The 19,670-nt window shown below is 33.1% G+C and overlaps 3 protein-coding genes and 1 non-coding gene across 5 annotated transcripts; 3 read left to right on the top strand and 1 right to left on the bottom strand.

Annotated features, from left to right (window-relative positions):
* Positions 1-1,381: 1,381 nt before the first annotated feature.
* LOC107943755 (probable serine/threonine-protein kinase At1g54610) lies at positions 1,382-5,924 on the top strand. Of its 2 annotated transcripts, none has more exons than XM_016877547.2 (8): positions 1,382-2,443; positions 2,822-3,106; positions 3,285-3,602; positions 3,835-4,062; positions 4,279-4,379; positions 4,543-4,639; positions 4,836-5,300; positions 5,416-5,924. In XM_016877547.2, exons 1-8 carry the CDS (start codon positions 1,970-1,972, stop codon positions 5,629-5,631), a joined length of 2,184 nt encoding a protein of 727 aa, XP_016733036.1. In that variant the 5' UTR covers positions 1,382-1,969; the 3' UTR covers positions 5,632-5,924. The 2 variants fall into 2 exon arrangements, with proteins under 2 accessions (XP_016733036.1, XP_016733037.1); XM_016877548.2 differs by having other exon boundaries at positions 2,806-3,106.
* A 1,496-nt stretch (positions 5,925-7,420) lies between these two features.
* LOC107943753 (probable L-type lectin-domain containing receptor kinase VII.2) lies at positions 7,421-10,499 on the top strand. Its single transcript, XM_016877545.2, has one exon. It carries the CDS (start codon positions 7,730-7,732, stop codon positions 9,842-9,844), a length of 2,115 nt encoding a protein of 704 aa, XP_016733034.1. The 5' UTR covers positions 7,421-7,729; the 3' UTR covers positions 9,845-10,499.
* On the top strand, positions 10,274-10,344 carry TRNAG-GCC (transfer RNA glycine (anticodon GCC)). Its single transcript has one exon. It is a non-coding gene; the product is annotated as a tRNA-Gly (tRNA).
* Positions 10,500-18,117: 7,618 nt separating the features above from the next.
* On the bottom strand, positions 18,118-19,267 carry LOC107943754 (uncharacterized). The gene is made up of 4 exons (XM_016877546.1): positions 19,157-19,267; positions 18,794-18,857; positions 18,448-18,596; positions 18,118-18,327 (listed from the first exon to the last, which is right to left on the bottom strand). Exons 1-4 carry the CDS (start codon positions 19,265-19,267, stop codon positions 18,118-18,120), a joined length of 534 nt encoding a protein of 177 aa, XP_016733035.1.
* Between the last annotated feature and the right edge of the window lie 403 nt (positions 19,268-19,670).

Genomic DNA, 19,670 nt, shown 5'->3' with positions numbered 1-19,670 from the left:
TTGTGGTGATTTAACAAAAAATCACAAGTTTTTGAAGGGTTAAAATAGACTAAAAAAATTAAATAAAATTCTAAAATAATTTTTTTTGTAAAGTTAGAGGTTTAAATAAGTTATTGTGTCATTTACTTTTAATATATATTTAAAATTATACTAACATTTTAACATTTTCTTTATTCATAAAATCTATTAATATAAAATAATGTTGATACATGATTTGGTGTTGATAGTTGTGGGTATACAAGAGTAAGGGTGGCAAAAAAATTTGAATTTGATGGATTTCGACTCAACCTAATTTGTTAGGAATAGAATTTTTTTTTTGAAAAATTAGATGCAGAGTGAGTTAAGTCGAGTGAAATTAGAAAAAAAAATTATGTCAAGTTTTGAGGGAAATCCACTCTATCTTATTTTGGGATATTTATAAAAATGCCTTTATATATACATATATTAAGTTTTTATTTTTAATAAATAAATATATAAATAAAAAATATATATTAATTTTTAAGTCTAAACTTAAAAAATTAATCTTACTTACTTTAAAATAAAATAAAATAAAATAAAATAATTAAATTAAATTTAAGTCGAGTTGGGTCGGGTCTTCTATTAATTTTTGAGTCAGGTTTGGGGTAAAATATTTTTTAAAAGAATGAGGCGGATTCATCAACCTTTGAATTGAAATTGGTGCAGGCAAAAATTCACCTAATCTCGACCTGTTGCCTTCCCTACACAAGAGGGTGTGAAGAGCCATTTAGAGTGGTTTAGGTGAGAGAGTAGTGGAGTGGAGAGACTAAGAGGGGTTTAGTACAGTTTTGGTAAATAAGTGAATAGCTTATGGGTTTAATATGGGTATGGGTGTCCCAATGCGTCTAGATGGTAAGTAGAAGTGGTAGCTGAGTTAAGGTGTATGGATGTGATTGAAGTCTTGTCATGCAGTCCTAGAATTGTCTAAATAATTTTGAGCTTATTGAGTTTTATTATAAGTTAAATGATAATTTACGTGTTAAATATTTAAGATGTAATGTCGTGATCTGATCTTTATGTTTATACAATTATTAAAAAAGATTATTTTCAAAAGAATTGGATTAACATAATTATTTTTATGAGATCTCATAACCAAAGGGTTACATATAATAAATAACTTAAAGAAAACAATTTGAGATATTCTAATCGTTTACAAACAAGAGTTAGGGTTAAAATAAAAGGAAAATGGGAACTACCCAAAGGCCGAAATAAAGAGAAATATAAAGAGAATCACGGATATTGGGATATTTCACAAGGTCAAAAATGGTTTCGAGTGTGAATAAATTAGTGGTAGGCCTAGGCCTGCCCTAATACATTATTATTATTATTAAATAAGAAAAAAAAAAAACCAGACATACACAGTATAGTTGTCAAATCTTAACGCGTTAAATGCAACAATGCAACATTCATTCAAACACCCCTCCACTTCAGCCCACCCAAAGGCAAAAAAAAAAAAAAAACCTCCTTTCCTTTTTTTTGTTTTTCCTTTGTTGAATCCAAAATCTACTTTCTTAACACGTTTGTGCCTACGCGTTTATTCCCCCCCCCCCAAAAAAAATAAAAAATAAAAAATCCAAGACCAGCAATAATAGTTTCCTTCGCGATTAGTTAAAGTTTCTCTATTTCATTTGTTTCCCAGATTGTCAGTTGCTTTGAATTTCTTCTGGTTTTCTTTTTTATTGTTTCTTTCTCTGTTTTCTGATGCCCCGATATTGACGTTTACTTGTGGGATACTCTGATTTGGAAAAATTTGGGTCTTGGTGGGTGACTTTGAATTGTTCAAAAAGGATTGAAAGATAAAAGCTTTTCGATTGGTGTCGGTCTTGCAGTCCAAAATTCTTCAACTTTGGGTGTATTTGATGGATTGGATTTCTCTTAGAGTTAGCAAATTTTATTGTTAAAGTAGGTTATTTGTTGTTTAGGCGATTGTAATTTCTGTACATATAGAAACATGGGTTGTATGAGTTCCAAGTCTGCGGCTGTCGAAGATAGTCGTGAGAATCACAAAGAGAAGCTGAGGCGAAAAGGGTCGTTGGATAAGCTTGTTCCACGAGCCGATTCGTCAAGAAGAGAGGATAGTGTTGGATCAAAGGATAAATACGATGGTGGTGATGTGAAAGTGTTGTTGATTGATAAAAAAACCAGTGGTTCCAATCGTTATTGTTATAATGATCGAGCTGAGAAGGAGAGGATTATTGATAAGTTCGAGGTGATTGAGACAATTAATAAGGTGGAGAACTGTGAGGTTGCAAATACAATTACTGTTGGTCATCATCATCTTCATCCTGGTTCAGGAAGGGTGTTGAATAGTATAAAAGGTGAACAGGTTGCAGCAGGGTGGCCTTCTTGGCTTGTTGCTGTGGCTAGTGATGCTCTCAAGGGATGGATACCCCGACGGGCCAACACCTTCGAAAAGTTGGATAAAGTAGGTTTTGATCCTCTTTTTACTCTTTTTTTTTTTTTGAATCTTGATCCATGTTCATCATGTCTAATGAACAACTGGCTAATGATGCTTTACATTTTCTCATTAGCTTGCCTAGTTGAATATTCAATTTGACCTGAGTAATTAGTTCCAACAAGCAAAGGCCCTTTTGTTTTTTGGTGAACAATGAAGAAGATCTAGTCTGATAGTTGGCCCTTTTTATCAAGACATGTCTTTGAAGATATTGTATTATGGAGGAGGGTCCATAGTGATTTAGTTTGTCAGAGAAACTCATCTTAATATATGAATTCCATTTCCCATGTTGATATTCTCATTTTCCTTCATTTGGTTTTTTTGTATGATAGTAGTTCATTCTTGCAGATTGGCCAAGGAACTTATAGTAGTGTGTACAAGGCACGTGATGTCGTTCATAATAAACTCGTGGCTTTGAAAAAAGTGCGGTTTGATAATCATGACCCTGAGAGTGTGAAGTTTATGGCAAGGGAGATTAATCTCTTACGAAGACTCAATCATCCAAATGTTATAAAATTGGAAGGCTTGATCACATCCCATACGTCATGCAGCTTATACCTTGTTTTCGAATATATGGAACATGATCTTGTGGGACTTGCATCTCTTCCTGGAATCAAGTTTTCCGAGCCTCAGGTAATCTTAAAATGGTTTTATTAGTTATTTCTTGCTGCTGTTCAATAGTGTCTCTTAATGGAGCAGTATCAAGATGCAACATGGTGCCACAGTCACCTAAACGCCTTTATTCTGCAATTTATAATGATGTCTCTTCTTGGGCATTATGTTCATAATTTCTTTTTTCATTTTTGGTCAGATTAAGTGCTATATGCTTCAACTTCTAAGTGGACTTGATCATTGTCACAGCCATGGTGTCCTTCATCGTGACATAAAGGGTTCAAATCTTCTCATTGACAGTAATGGAATCTTAAAGATTGCAGATTTCGGTTTAGCATGCCATTTTGATCCTCACGATAGTGTTCCAATGACCAGTCGTGTGGTGACTCTCTGGTATCGACCACCAGAACTTTTGTTAGGAGCTTCTCATTATGGGGTTGCAATAGATTTATGGAGTGCTGGTTGCATACTCGGAGAACTATATTCTGGCAAACCTATTTTGCCCGGAAAAACAGAGGTACTGGGTTCAAGCGCCTGAGCTGATTTTGATAATTGCTACTAATGTAATGATTATTATTTTGATGCATCATTTTTATTTTCTATTTTTTGGAATGAGACATGTTTCCGTTTCCTGGTGAAATTATCTCCTACACGTGCTGATTTACACATTTGTATAAATTCATATTTGTTAATGTTCTAAAAGTAATCATTCTAGTGGTAGGCCTTTTTTAATCTTTTTTATTTTGTAGGTTGAGCAATTACATAAGATTTTTAAGCTATGTGGCTCAGCATCCGAGGAATACTGGAGAAGAGCAAAGTTACCTCATTCAACAGTGTTCAAGCCTCTTCATCCATATAGACGATGTGTTACTGAAACATTTAAAGACTTGCCTTCTCCTGCTGTAAGTCTCATGGACACCTTGCTTTCAATCGATCCTGTTCATCGAAGAACTGCAGCTTTTGCTCTGAAGAGTGAGGTATGCACAATATGTCAATCATTACCAATGAATATTGTATTAAGAAGGAATGTTGTGTGCTTTTTTCCCTTCTTTTTTGTTTGTTTTCCTTGACATAATATTTGGAATCAATTCAGGATCATTTCATTAACCTCTTTCTAAATAGTTCTCCTGGAATGGGTGATCTTATTAGCTGTTATCAGTTGACTAATATGTGTTCTCTGCCTTTCTGTTCAGTTCTTTACAACACAACCTTTTGCATGTGATCCTTCAAGTTTACCCAAATATCCTCCTAGTAAGGAGATTGACGCTAAATTGCGGGACGAAGAAGCTAGAAGGTATATGTTAAAACATGGTGTATATTTTGTTTTGGGGGTCATCTAGGCCAATGAGAATCTTACTTCATATTTAAATGTCTTCTTGTTTTCCTTGGACAATTTTAATTTTCTTAAGTTTAAAAAGTTGTCTTCATAAGATTAACCTCTCCTTTTGTTCCCTTAGGCAAAGAGCAGTTGGGAGCAGGGGTTCAAGGGTTGACATGGAAAGGAGGGGGCAGAAGGAACCAATTTCTAATGCTGAACAGACCGCATCATCGCAGGTAATAGCAATTGCAGTTCTTTTAACATACATTTATTGACTTGATATATGTACTAACATGTTTCTTGGTCTTCAAACTGTGCTACTTTACGCTGTAGCACTATAGATTAGCAATCTTTTTTATTTTGTTCACTAATTGCCTTCACCTCTTGCTTCTCTATAGCTAACCGTATTCAATTTCTGCCCTCTAATTACAGAGAAGACAACCTCATCCTAATTTGAAGAGCAGGAGTCAGATGTTGAACTCTCGTAACGCAGATGGATTTTCTGGTTTATTAATTAATCCCCCTAAACAGACACCTACCGCAAAAGAAAATGGTAGAGATTTCTTGGAGTACAATAGGAAGAAAGTTTCACATTCAGCCCCATTGATTTATGGTGCTGCATTCGTGAAGTCCGGGAAGGAACCTGATGATCTTACTAGGCTCTCATCCAGAGCTAACGTATCCAAGTTATCTGGTTTAGTAGCAACTAGGACTTTGGCTCCTGAAGATCAGAGATCTGGACCTTTGACTTCAGAACCAGTGAACCAAGCAGGCAGGTCTCGAAGATCATTTCACGAATTAGAGTCTGCGGGAAAACGCGATCTCAGACACCATATGCCAAAAACCACAGAATCCCCACAGACAGCAGGTGGAAGAGCCTGCATTAAGGAACCAATGGTGAGTTTCTTGACATTGTTCTTTCTTGTAAATTGCATTAAGGCAATTCATGCCTTGCATGCAACATCATCTATTCTGAAACCTGCATATTCTTATTAATGCTATTATTCTCCAGCATGGTTGTGGTCCGAGGGGAAACAAGATTTATGTCTCGGGTCCATTACTTGCTCCATCCGAAAATGTTGATCAGTTGCTTAAAGAGCATGACCGTAAGATCCAAGAATTTGCTCGAAGAGCAAGACTTGACAAGATAAAAGCTGGGAAACTGCAAGCTCAAGCAAAGCAAGTGACAGAAAATTCATTGTTTGTCACCGCTCGCAGAGCTGAATAGACATCATTTTATGGTTTTTCAATCTTTGTGGTAAAGCTGGGAAAATCAGGTAATCTAAATACCAAGAGATAATTAGTTTACAGGATTTACCATGTATAGTGAACAAGAAAAAGTAGATGTTATTTGTTATATAGAGTATTTGAGCAAAAGCACTCATTTATCTTCTTTGATTTGGTAAGCTATAAATATGGCTTTTATAGGATACAATTCTCTGGCTTTGTAGGTGATTACTACTTGTGTTTTTTTTTTATACATCAATAATAGAATCAATTAGAAGGATTACAATTTTGAAACTGTTTCTTGCCATTGTCTTATTTCTTCATAAATGATTTGGAAGTGGATTAAAAAAAAAAGAAGATTTGTTTGATCCACTGTTAAGGGAGTTTAGTTTTTCCGTGGGATCTGCTTCTTAGGGTATATTTAAAAAATAAAATAAAAATTTAAAGAACAAACTAATTAAAAAAAAAAAAACATGTGACATTCTTATGATTTAAAATGTTTATGTATATAAAATATTTGGTTCACTTGGGTATTTGTAATTTCTTTTCATTCTTGCACTTAACTTCAAATCAATGATTCAATATGGACCAAATTTGTAAATTATCACCTAAAATACAGGTAATATAAGTTTGGAGACAAAGATTAGAAAGCAAGTTAAAATGCAAGTTTTAAAATTGAAATGGTCTTTTTCCGCCAACTTATAAAAACGATTCTCAAATTTTTTTCAATTAGTCTGCTTTTCTTTGCACTTAATTGAGTATTTAAATGGTTAAAATTTACTAAAAAGATTATTTGATCGTATCATGTGTAAGAATGATAAAAAAATAAAAATTAATAAAAGTTATAGAAATTATTAAATTTTAATAAAAATATAATTTTTTTAAAATTTTATAAAATCATAAGAAAATTATAAAAATTATCATACCAAAAGTAGTATTTTATAATTTTTCTATAACTTTTATTGATTTTTATTTTTAGCATTTTTTGCTATATGACACGTGTTGCAACATGTGATAACTTTAACTAAAGAATCACTTAGGTTCATTAGGTTAATGGTTAAATGAGTTTTTTTTATGTATTTTATAATTTTTTTGTATGATTTTTATAAAATTTTATATTTTTTACGATTTTTATGATCTTTTTATAATTTTTAATATTTTATATTTTTTATTAAAATTTAATAATTTTTTATTTTTATTTTTTAACTTTTTTGCTACATGTCACGTTGTAATTGTGACACGGGGTGGCTTTAACTGAAACAAATTAGGGTTAATTAACTTTAACGATCAAATGATTTTTTTAATGAATTTTGACAATTTAAGTACTCAATTGAGCACAAAAAAAAACAGACTTTAATTAATTTTTTTGAAAAAAATTGAGGACCTTTTTGATAAATATTAAAAATTTAAGTACTCAATTGAATAAAAAAGGTAAGAATTTAATTGTTTTTTTTAAATTAGGGTTTTTAACCCTTAAGCCAATTGAAATTGATTGATGAAAATTAATAATTAATGTTTTTGGGAAAAAAAATTGTTAAAATTATTAGTTAATTAAGAATTTTTATGAAATCAATTTTAAAAATTAAATTGAATATATGAAAATGTATAACTTTGGTTAAAGGTTAAAATTTGTAAATAAATTGGGGTGCCAATGAGAAAGCTAAAGAGTAATTCTTGGAATCTAATATATGAAATTAGAAGCATTCATACTACCAAGAAGATAGAAAGAGATAGTTCAAAATTGAAAGGCTACGTTGTTTTACCTTGTTCAACAAAGCCTGTATTTGTCCAGGCCACCAATCGAGTGGCGCACTTAGATAGATTTGAGTAAAGCTTTTTTTATTTTTATTTTTTAATCAATTTGATCCAGCTCAACCCTTATCTTGTCGGCTCATTACCACCCCATTCTCCACTCCACCATTATTATTGTACTGTATTTCTTACCTTCCCGCCGCTTCCTTTGCGAATATTAGTTAAACTACTTAATTATTATTCAACAATTATTTATGTGATAGATTTTGAACACTTCTGTTTGTATGTTGTTCTTTTTACGCGTCCAACACAGTTGCCTTCCTTCAAATGCAAGCTAAAATCCTAAAATGCACGCCACTCTTTACGTGCAAAACTACAGCTTTATCTTCTCTTCTTGGATCTTTAGAAATATATTCCTCATGTCTCCCTTCTTGTTTTCAACTGCAATAACCTTCCTTTTGTTCTTCCCTTGGGTTTCATCTGTTGAATTCGTTTACAATACCAACTTCAACTCCACCAATCTCTTGACTTTTGGTGATGCTACTATTGATTCTTCCATCCTCTCCATCACAAATGGGACTTTTTCTATTGGTCGTGCTTTGTACCCTTCGAAGATCCCAGTGAAGTCATCATCAAATTCATCAAAGTTACTTCCTTTCTATACTTCTTTCGTTTTCTCCATTGCCCCTCTCAAGGGTTTTCTCCCAGGTCATGGATTTGCTTTTGCCTTCTTGCCTACTGCTGGTATAGCTGGTGCCAGTTCGTCTCAGAATCTGGGTCTTTTCAACTTTTCCAACAATGGTAATCCCAACAGCAGTATCTTTGGTGTCGAGTTTGATGTGTTTGCAAACCAAGAATTTGATGATATCAATGATAACCATGTGGGTGTTGATGTGAACTCCTTGAAATCTGTTGCTTCAAGTCTTACAGGGTTTTGGGGAGGGAGTGAAGGTGATAAGTTGAAGGGATTGAAGCTTAATAATGGTGTTAATTATCAAGTCTGGGTTGATTATGAAGATTCTATTTTAAATGTTACTATGGCGAAAGTGGGGGATAAAAGGCCTATAAGGCCTTTGATAAGTGTGTTTGTGAACCTTTCTACTGTTTTTCTTGATGAAATGCATGTAGGATTTGCTGGAGCAACAGGCCAGTTGGTTGAGAGTCATAGGATTCTGGCTTGGAGCTTTAGTAATTCGAATCCCTCAATTGGTAATGCTTTGGTCACTACTAATTTGCCTTCATTTGTGCCACCAAAGGATTCTGTGTTTGAATCAACAGGGTTCATAGTTGGAGTTACCATTGGGGCTGTCTTGCTTGTTAGCTTTTGCATTGCAATGTACTTTCTTTTGGTTAGATTTAGAAGGAAAAGAAATGGTAAGAAAGATGATATTGAAAATTGGGAATTGGAGTATTGGCCTCACAGGATTGGGTATCAAGAGATCTATGCAGCAACAAAGGCATTTTCAGATGAAAATGTGATTGGTTCTGGAGGTAATGGGAATGTCTATAAAGGGGTATTGAAAGAAGGACAAGAAGTTGCAGTGAAGAAAATTTCTAATGAAAGTGAGCATGGGATTAGAGAGTTTTTGGCTGAGGTTTCAAGTCTAGGGAGATTGAAGCATAGAAATTTGGTGGGACTGAGAGGTTGGTCTAGGAACGATAAAGGGAGCTTGATCTTGGTCTACGATTACATGGAGAATGGGAGCGTCGATAAGAGAATTTTCGACTGTCATGAGGACTCAATGTTGAGCTGGGATGAGAGAGTTAAAGTCTTGAAAGATGTAGCTTCTGCAATCTGGTATTTGCATGAGGGTTGGGAAGCTAAGGTCTTGCATAGGGACATTAAAGCAAGCAATGTCTTACTCGACAAGTATATGAATGCCAGGTTAAGCGATTTCGGATTAGCACGTACGCATCATCATAGTGAACTGGCTAGCACTACTCGAGTGGTTGGAACCGTAGGATACATGGCACCGGAATTGATTAAAACTGGACGTGTTTCCACTCAAACAGATGTATTCTGTTTTGGAGTGTTGGTGTTGGAGATAGTATGTGGACGGAGGCCGATTGAAGAAGGGAAGCCGAGTTTAATTGATTGGACATGGAGGTTAATGGAGAGACAAGAACTGGTTTCAGCTCTAGATGATAGGCTAAAAGGAAAGGGTGGTCACAGCAATGAGGAAGTAGAGAGGCTAATGCAACTAGGATTGTTGTGTGCTCATCCAGAAGCTCATGTTAGGCCAACGATGAGGCAAGTAATGAAGCTGTTAGAGGCAAGACATGAGGGTGCTGCTGAATCCGAAGGAGAAGGCATGGAATTAAATCTACTACACAGATTGAGTAGTACAACAACGTGGGGGAGGTTCAGTGGTAGGGAACATCCTACATTCAATGAAATTAAGAGGAACATGTCTTCTTCCATGTCCATGAGCAACTCGGACGTCATCCTAGACGGGCGATAACAGCTTTAAGCTGTGGTGATCATTTCGATTTTGATAACATTGCTTTGCATACTTGCATCGCGTTTGTGATTAGTGAAGTGTCTTCTTTTCCATTGATATTATGGGAAGCTGTGCATAATTTAGGAAGGGAAACAACAGATATAGAGATAAAAGTTGCTTCACAATCTCAACAAAGTTGTACAAAGCTTGCAAAGGTTCAACATTGAAATTACAACATATGATTTTGTTAGCAGATATAGGGCAGGTTAGCTTGGGATTCATGATTATATATTTACTTCGTCCTTGCTTTCCATGTTACAAATTCTGGCCCCAAACCTTGTCCTAGAGGATGGGTTTGACGTTTGGTTCGAATGCAGCAGGATGTTAGTAGAATAGAATGCCGAAAGAGAATGGCAAAAGAGCTTAGACTTCGAGAGAGCACATCAGGCAGCACCAGTGGTCTAGTGGTAGAATAGTACCCTGCCACGGTACAGACCCGGGTTCGATTCCCGGCTGGTGCATGATTTGTTTTGTTTCCTTTTTGGGCTTTCTATGTGTGCCAAAGCCCATTGCTGGTGGGTACATCTGGTTGGCTCCAAAGTTCAAACTGGATCTGTCAACTCATTTTGTTTTATTAATATTGGTTTAATTAATATATTAATTTATTTATTCTGAATATTAATCTATTTATAAAATAATTTAACATTATTTCAATTATTCTAAAAATCAACTTCAAAGAAACAAATATTAAATAATAATAAAATCACAAAAAACATATTTGCATTTATTATCGAAACACATAACTGCAATGATATAAAAATGAGAAACAATGTTGAAACAACATTAGTATTTGTATTAAAAATTTTACTATTAAAATTTACCAATTTTAAATTAATATTACACTTTTTATATAATATTTTTAAATTAGAGGGATTCATTTATATAGGTGTAAAATTCTTGATTGTTATGTTTCTTATTCCCTTCATATAGATCATACGTATCAAATTTGATATAATTTTAAAAATTTTAACTATTTATTCTATGTATAAAAATTTCAACTATTCAATAAATATTAATATATACAATATTTTATATTGATATAATAGAGATACCGGACTAGTTTGAAAACTTACATGCACGACAAGTACAATTATATTAATAAATTTAGCAGTTGGATTGCTAAAATATTAATCGTTCCAAAATAATCAACTTTTGCTTTCTCTTTAATTTTTTTAAATAATATATCATTATCATTTGAATTTGAACACATTACCAAAAATAGTAATTAATTAAATTCATTTTAAATATTAATTTTTTATTCTTAATTTATATTGATCATAATATAAACTATAATATTCTAAAAATTAAATATTTATATTATTTTGTTTTTACTTTCTCGGTCATAGTATTTTTGAAATGTTACAAATGTTGTAACAAAAATTTAAAAAATAAATATATTATATTTTAACCAATGAGACCTTGGCTCAATTGCCAAAGGCAGAGGTTGTAAGTATTAAGTACCTAGGTTCGAGACTCATCATTTACAATTATTTGCGTGGATTTCAAAGACCCATCATGTACGGCTGCTATGTATGAGTTTAGTCTGGTTAATTATCACGAGTTAAGAAATTAGTTTATCTATATTATTTATTATTTTTATAATCTTTAATTTCATAAATCAATAAATATTGTTTAGAGAATATCTTTGTCTTTATATATTTTTATATAAAATCTAAAAAATGCGGAATTTAAATTTAAAATATAATAATTTTCAATATTTTATAATTTTAACTAAAATTTTATTTTATTTTTAAATTAATTTTTATAAATTTATTATATAATTTTTTACCTAAATAGTAAGTATTTCATAATCTAATAGCATGATACTGTATCGTGAGTGGAGATGCTAATTACTTTGTTGACCTACGTACCACGGCTAATAGATAATTTAAAGGGTAAATTTTATCATTAGTCACTATATTATATGTAAGTTTTCGTTTTAGTCACTTAACTAAAAAAAGTTACAATTTGGTCATTAAACTATTCAAAAGTTTTCATTTAATTTATTCGTTGTTAAAATGATGCTATATGGCTTTTCCTATTTGCACTATATACATCAATTGAAAGCTCTCTTTCCTCTTCTATTTTACAATTCCGTTTTTTTTATTCATAAAATAGCTTTGTACATCACAAATCTAGGAACCGAAACTCAAAGAACTTTTTTTTTCGATCTTCTATATTGATTGTCAAATCAACTTGAATCTAAGGCATGTTATTCTACTTGTCGATGAGTATTGATCTATCATACTTTTATTTTTATATTTTTATATATTTTTAAATAAAACAATTATAAATTTAAGGATCAAACATGTGTTCAATAATATTAAAATACAATTTTATTTCCACTCAAACCTACTTTCATTGTTGAAGAAATTAAAAAACTATTTCTAACATAATTTTTTTTTCACTCACATTGTGGGTATGACAAAATCTAGTAGTATTATAATGTGTTTGATTAAGTTTGTATCACCTATTAATTGGGTCTTAATTCAGTTATAAAATTACCAAAAACTCAATCATTTTATAGAGTAACAAATATTATTTTGAGAAAAATACATACATATTAATACATTCATGGAATTTGGACTCAGTTACTATATTAATTTTATCATTTCAACTAAAGTCATATTCAGTTTTTATATCAACTTTTTAATAAAATGATATAATGACTTATTTAACCCTCCAACTTTATACAAAAAAAATGTCATTTTAACACTCTATTTAATTTTTCACCTTTTTAACCCTTAAACTTGTGTTTTTTTCCAAATAACCCCAAACTGGATGGAAAAGTAAACGTTTTTTTAACTTTGTTGATGTGACATACATGTTGATTGCCACATGGATGACACGTCAACATTTAATCAATTTTTAAAATTTTAAAATTTTAAGAAAATATAAAAATCATTTTTAAACATTAAAAGTCATCAACATTACTAAAAAGGTATAAAAATTATAAAATATTTTTAAAAATTAATTAAATGTTGATGTGTCATCCATGTGTATACCACATCACCAAAGTTAACAAACATTAACTTTTTATCCATTTTAGGGTCATTTGATAAAAAATACAAATTTAAGAACTAAAAGAAGTAAAAAATTAAATAGAATACTAAAATAATTTTTTTATAAAGTTGGAGCTCCAAATAAATTATTATGCCTAATAAAATTGTTACATAAATTTTTTTAACCCACATAGTGGGCGTGCCACCAAGGTGTAAGTGAATAAGAGGTACATTTTTTTTTTAAAAATTACCACTAAGAGTCAAAATATGACAAAATTAGTGGGACAAATTAGTTGATCAATTCGGTTATGAAATTCAGTAATTGATAATTGACTAACATAAAAAAATAAATCGACCCTACAACTAATGCCAGATCAATAATAATCTCATTGTTTTTTTTTTGACAATGTTATTATTGGTTCTGATAATATCTGTTCTTTTTTTTACATAATTCCTAAAATTACTCATAAATAGGAGGATAATGGACTTCAACACATTCGAACCCACGTCTTTCTATATGAAAATTGTCGAGTTAAGAGTCAAATGACAACCCGATTGATTTATACTACGAAAAAAAAGAAGATCATTTTCATAAAAGTAAGTCGTAGTATACCACTATAGACTTAATTTTAAAGGAGTCAAATTTCAAGAAAAATGAGAAATTCCATACGCGGATAAGGTTAGGAGGTAATTATATGCAACAAAAAAGGTAAATGAATTGGACCTAAATTTTACAATTATTACTGTTATTATTAAAGCATGTATTGGTAACAACAGTCAAACGTTTTATCATAGAATAAATCGAATTGACTCCTGCGAGTCTACTTCCACTATAACACAATCCACGTCAAAAGTACATATTTATTATTTGTTCAGTGCCCCCTATGCCCATTTCCAAGAAACAAAGGCTTTGGCCTTTGGTAATAAAATGAGAGACAAGGGGTCTGAAACATGGTGGTTCCATAACATTGCCTCTCAACTTCCCCGACCTTACCTGCCGACATTGTGTTTTCATGTTCATACAGTCAATGGACAATGCACTCTTAAGCTTTAACTATAACCACATTCTTTCAACGCTTGAAACCAAGCTTTTAGTTCTTAGTTTAATTTATTAAACCCACTGGATTTGTTTTGTTTGAGTTTAAAAATACTATTTTATGTGTTACTTTTAAGTAATGTTAAATTATTTTTGATTATAGGTTTAGTAGTTGACGAAATATAAAATTATCTATAAACATATTTAATTAATTTATCATTTTTTTAACAAGTTTATTGTAATTTATATATTAGAACAAATTGTATATATAATCACTTAACTATAAAAAATTTTCATTTTAAACCCTGAAATAAATAATATACAATTTAACATCAGAATTCATAATTCATATTGGTTGAGTTATGGTGGTTTTGCTTTTGAAGTTCGATGTTTTCTTTTATGCTCTCCTTTTATCTTCTGTCGGGAAATAGAAATATTTTAACTGGCCAGGAAAATAAACGGTGTTCCATATTATAATTATTTTTTAGGGTGGTTCTGCAAAAAGACTTTTGCAGCAAGGTGGGGTTGAGGGAGGGGAATACTTATTTATTTTTATATATTTTTTTAATTTTTTATTATTATTTTAAAAATATTTATGTATTTTCATATATTTTTTAGAATTCTTTATAATTAGGACCAAATTGAAAATATTTTTAAGATTTGAAGGTTGATTTTTTAAAATTATGACTAAATCGATATAATATGTAAAACTTGAGGGCTAAATTTATTATCATATCGATTTTTTAACTGCCATGTCAGCTTGCCGTTTGTGCTTTTAATGATAATGACTAAAATGACCGAACTATGTAATCTGGGTGCTTAAATTGTAAACTTTTTATTTTAGATGCTTAAAATGAAAATTTTTTATAGTAAGGAGATTATCTATGCAATTTACCCTATATATTAATAAGTAAATATATGATATTGAAATAAATTTATAAATCATAATTATAATAATTTATGGAAATGTGATTACATCACCAATTATAATTTATAAATCATAATCATAATGATAATTAATATGCTAACAAATAAACCTTTAAAATAAATATAATAATTATAATTAGGATAAATTATTAAAATAGTAACTTTTGTTTGTCTCAGATTATATTTTAGTCACTTATATTTGAAATGTTATGTTTTAGTCACTAAGCCGTTAATTGTTGTTAACAGTATAATGGTAAGCTGATACGACACGTTAAATCATCATTTCAAATGGAAATTTTAGGTTAAATTATACAACTGATCCCTATATTTTTTCATTTTGAGCAATTTAGTTGTTTTCTTTTAACATTCTTTTTTTTTCTTTATTTTTCATTTTCTTCTGCTTCTCTTTCTGGTTTCCTCCCTTCTTCATTTCTTTTAACGTAGTTTTCTCAATGTTTTCCATTTGTTAAAACTAGTCCCTATGCTTTTTTTTGAACAATTTATTTTTTTTTCTTTTTGTTTCTTTATTTTCCTTTTCTTCTTCCCCTTTATTTTTCTTTTCTCATATTCTTCACTGCAGAAACATAACATTTTCCACAAAATAAATCAAGTTCTTGTTTCTTTCACATGATTCCTAATTGAATTTCATTCAAAACTGAATACCAATCATTCTTAATCAAATCTCGATTTGAATATAACTTAATTTTCAAACTAAAATTGGATATAACTAATCAATATAAAAAATCATATCCTTAACCAAATCTAAACATTAATTGAATTCTTTTTATCCAAAATTATTTTTTTTTGTTTCCAAATTTTTACAGAATCATGTAGATTATTCATTTCATTTTCTTTTATTTTCTAACGAATAAAATTAAGCAAATGATAAAATTAATCTAATCCTTCTTGGATATTCCCAAGCAAGCTTGATTGGAAGCCAAGCATGGATGAACTAAAGAGAGAAAGAGAGAATGGAACCAAATTGGTTTGAGTAAAGTTAAGGATAAGTTTCATATGGTGGTTGTTTTACTCATTGAGAATGTAGAGCTCATTTGAAGAATCCGCGAATCAACGTAGTTTTGAGAGAACGAGTGTAACGCCCCCAAACTCGGCCTAGACATTATGGCCGAATCTGGTGGTGTCACATGAGAGTGTTATTAGAAAATCTTAGCAAGTTAAAATGGTTCAGTTCATTGTCGTTACTTAAGTCGTGAAAACTCCAAACTGATTATCAGGTGAACACATTTCATTATTGCGGAAGCTAAAACATCATTAATTCATTAATCAATAGCTTAATAGTTTAAAATCCCGAAATAAACTTAAAAATAGTTCAAGTTCAAAGACATTTTAATCCCAAAAATAAATATTTAAAGTAAAGCGGACAAATAGAATGTTACTTAAAAATCCATAAATGTCTAACAGTGGTCACCATCGAGCCCTCTGTCGCACTGATTCGTCTACTGCTGAGGATTACCTGACAGACAAATAAGCAAAGGGGTGAGCTTTCACAAACTCAGTGTGTACATCCCCACAAACAACATGCACACAAACAGATAACAAAATACAGAGAGTTCGACCTTAGCCATACAGGTATCGCATGCATAACAAATCAGATATCAGAAAACATGCCGACCAACCCTACACACCATCTCCAACCAACCCAATACACCATGTGGGGATATAATCAACCCATTCAACCCTACACACCAAAAGGTACCGTAAAACAGTACATAATAGATATATGCAGCTTAGCTGCCAGATAACAGGCTAATCGCCTCTCAAACTTCCTTCTCTTTACAACAAACCCAACCTAATGCAATGCAACATACATATCATGACATGCTTATATGCAGATATCAGATCCTATCAAAATCATGGTAGAACAAATATACAGAATCAGACAGATACACATGCTTATAATAACAAGTTTTTGCATACAATTCAGTAATCAATCAGAGTATGGAGTTTAAGTAACACTTATCCAATCAGAGTATGGAGTTTAAGTAACACTTATCGCCCCTACAGTCAGGTCACAGTCGGCTTAGGTGACCCGTGCAACCTTACAAAACATTTTAAACAAATTGGGCTCACACGCCCGTGTGCCCTGCCCGTGTGGATCACACGACCTGGCCTAAAGTCCTACACACCCGTGTGGTTCACCCATGTGATCCACACGCCCGTGCGGCCTATACAGCCCAATTGGTCGAGCCCGTGCCTCGCACACGACCTCGCCAGCCTCACACGCTCGTGTCTGTCGTGTCCGTGTCTTGCGATGCAGGCTACCACAATAGTAGACCACACGCCCATGTGGCGTCGACAGGCCACTTTTCAGCTTTCGCCGAAACTCATTTTTTACAGGATTAAAGTACACACCTGATTCGTTTTCAATACTAATCCAACCACGAGCACTTCAAAGCCTAAGATTGACAATACTGAGCCCAAATCAGTCACTTAATTCGACTTATATAAAAATGGAAAAATCCCGAAACGCGAGATCTACTTACCCTCGACGAAGAACGATGTTTCCTCGCTGCTAAGGATTCGATTATTGATGTACCGAACCTTGATTAATCCCTAAACAGCAACCAAAATCCTTTTAAATAATCTCCAACTGAAATCTCGTACTTAGTTTAAATGTTACTTACCGAATCGTCAAAACCACTAGAAAATGTCACAGCTAAACGGAAGAGAACGGAAAATCGAAAGAGAAGAAAAACAAAGAAGAAGGAAAAAGAAATAAAAGAAAAGAATTTCAGCAGCAAGGGTTTGGAAGAGGAAGAAACGACAGAGAAATTATTTTGTCAACAAGAAGAAAATAAGAAAATCCTAATTCTTCCCTAAAGCCCACAACTCAGAATTTTAATAAAATCCAACTTTTAATTGCAACTTGCAGCAAAAATAATCCCATCGCCACTGCAGGGAATCGAACCCCTGACCCTAAGCGTATTCCCTTGCCATTTAACCACTAAACTAGCAGGCCCATTCTGTTAAGTTTTTACCCATAATTCATTATAAGCCCACTGACCTCAAGTCAGGTTGTCTTCAATAATTATAAAAAAAAAAGAAAACAAAAAATAACTCGAAACACAGATTCAGACACTTCCAAGCCCAACACTTACAAAAGCTGAAACTACAAAAATTTAGGGCGTTACAACTCTAGCCCCTTAAAGAAAATTCGTCCTCGAATTTTACCTGATCAGAAAAGATGGGGATACTGCTGACTTATCGAATCCTCTGGCTTCCAAGTACTCCTCAGTGCTATGATTCCGCTACAACACCTTCACCAAGGGAATAGATTTCCTACGCAGAATCTTAACGTCGCGATCTAAAATCTGAACTGGCTCCTCCTCAAATGCCAGATCCAGTCTAACCTCAATCTCCTCCACAAGTACAATGTGAGTAGGATCGGAGAGATAGCGTCTCAACATCAACACGTGAAATACGTCATGTATACGATCCAACTCTGGAGGAAGCTCCAACTGACATGGGACTGGTCCTACTCACTTCAGAATCCGGTACGGCCTAATAAATCGAGGACTCAACTTGCCCTTACGACTGAACATCAGAACCTTCTTCCATGGCGAGACCTTAAGACAAACCATGTCTCCCACAGAATACTCGATGTCCTTCCTTTTCAAATCTGCATAGGACTTTTGTTTATCAGAAGTCGTTTTCAGTCGATCACGAATCATGTGGACCTTATCCTCAGTCTCTGATACTAACTCCGGACCCAGAATACGTCGCTCACCTAACTCAGTCCAGCACAAATGAGTGCGACACTTACGACCATAAAGTGCCTCGTATGGTGCCATCTGAATACTAGATTGATAGCTGTTATTGTAAGCGAACTCTGTCAATGGCAATACTCCTCCCAACTACCACGGAAATCTATGACACAACCTCTCAACATATCCTCCAATATCTGAATCACCCTCTCTGACTGACTATCTATCTGAGGATGAAAAGCAATACTGAAATCCAAACGAGAACCCAAAGCTTCATGAAGTTTCTGCCAAAATCAAGACGTAAAACGAGGATCCCTATCAGAGATGATCGAAACAGGAACCCCATGCAACCTCACTATCTCGGAAATGTAGAGCTTAGCTAGCTTTTGCAAGGAAAAGTCCGTCCTAACAGGAATGAAATGTGCAAACTTGGTCAATCGATCCACGAAGACCACACAGAATCCTTCTTTGTGGGTGTTAGAGGAAACCTACTAACGAATTCCATCGTTACTCGCTCCTATTTCTACATTGGTATCCTTACTAGCCGAAGTAAACCCGAAGGTAACTGATATTCAACCTTAACCTGCTGGCAAGTCAAACAACGAGCAACAAAGTCTGTCACCTCACGTTTCAACCCTGGCCACCAGTACAACTCTCGAATATCCCTGTATATTTTGTTGCCCCTAGGATGCATAGCGTAAGGGCTACTGTGGCCCTCTCTCAGAATCGACAACCTCAAATCCTCATTATTAGGTACACAAATCCTATCTTGGAAATGCAACACCCCATCACTGTCAATCTTAAAATCAGTGGTAGTTCCAGCCTCAACTTGATGGAATCACAACTCAAGAGATTTATCTCCCAACTGCTTATCCTTAATCTGATCCAACCACGTCGGTTTAACTTGCAACTCAGCCAGAAGACTTCCATCGTCATAAAGACTCAGTTGAGCGAACATCACCCTCAAGTCGGTCATCACCCTACGACTTAACGCATCTGCCACCACATTGACTTTACCCGAATGGTACTCGATAACGCAGTCATGATCCTTAAGCAGCTCCACCTAGCGATGCTGTCTAAGATTTAACTCCTTCTGG

Source organism: Gossypium hirsutum, chromosome A04 (assembly GCF_007990345.1).
Source record: "Gossypium hirsutum isolate 1008001.06 chromosome A04, Gossypium_hirsutum_v2.1, whole genome shotgun sequence".
Lineage (NCBI taxonomy): Eukaryota > Viridiplantae > Streptophyta > Magnoliopsida > Malvales > Malvaceae > Gossypium > Gossypium hirsutum.
The sequence above is the reverse complement of the archived record's forward strand: the minus strand, read 5'-3'. Positions and strand labels throughout refer to the sequence as shown.

Coding starts and splice junctions, on each gene's coding strand:
- LOC107943755 (XM_016877547.2), top strand. CDS start 1,970: ATGGGTTGTATGAGTTCCAAGTCTGCGGCTGTCGAAGATAGTCGTGAG. Junction 3,107..3,284: donor TCAAGTTTTCCGAGCCTCAG/GTAATCTTAAAA, acceptor ATTTTTGGTCAG/ATTAAGTGCTATATGCTTCA. Junction 4,063..4,278: donor CTTTTGCTCTGAAGAGTGAG/GTATGCACAATA, acceptor CTTTCTGTTCAG/TTCTTTACAACACAACCTTT.
- LOC107943753 (XM_016877545.2), top strand. CDS start 7,730: ATGCACGCCACTCTTTACGTGCAAAACTACAGCTTTATCTTCTCTTCT.
- LOC107943754 (XM_016877546.1), bottom strand. CDS start 19,267: ATGCATCCTAGGGGCAACAAAATATACAGGGATATTCGAGAGTTGTAC. Junction 18,858..19,156: donor GTTGTTTGACTTGCCAGCAG/GTTAAGGTTGAA, acceptor TGATTTTGGCAG/AAACTTCATGAAGCTTTGGG. Junction 18,328..18,447: donor AGTATTCTGTGGGAGACATG/GTTTGTCTTAAG, acceptor GTCCCATGTCAG/TTGGAGCTTCCTCCAGAGTT.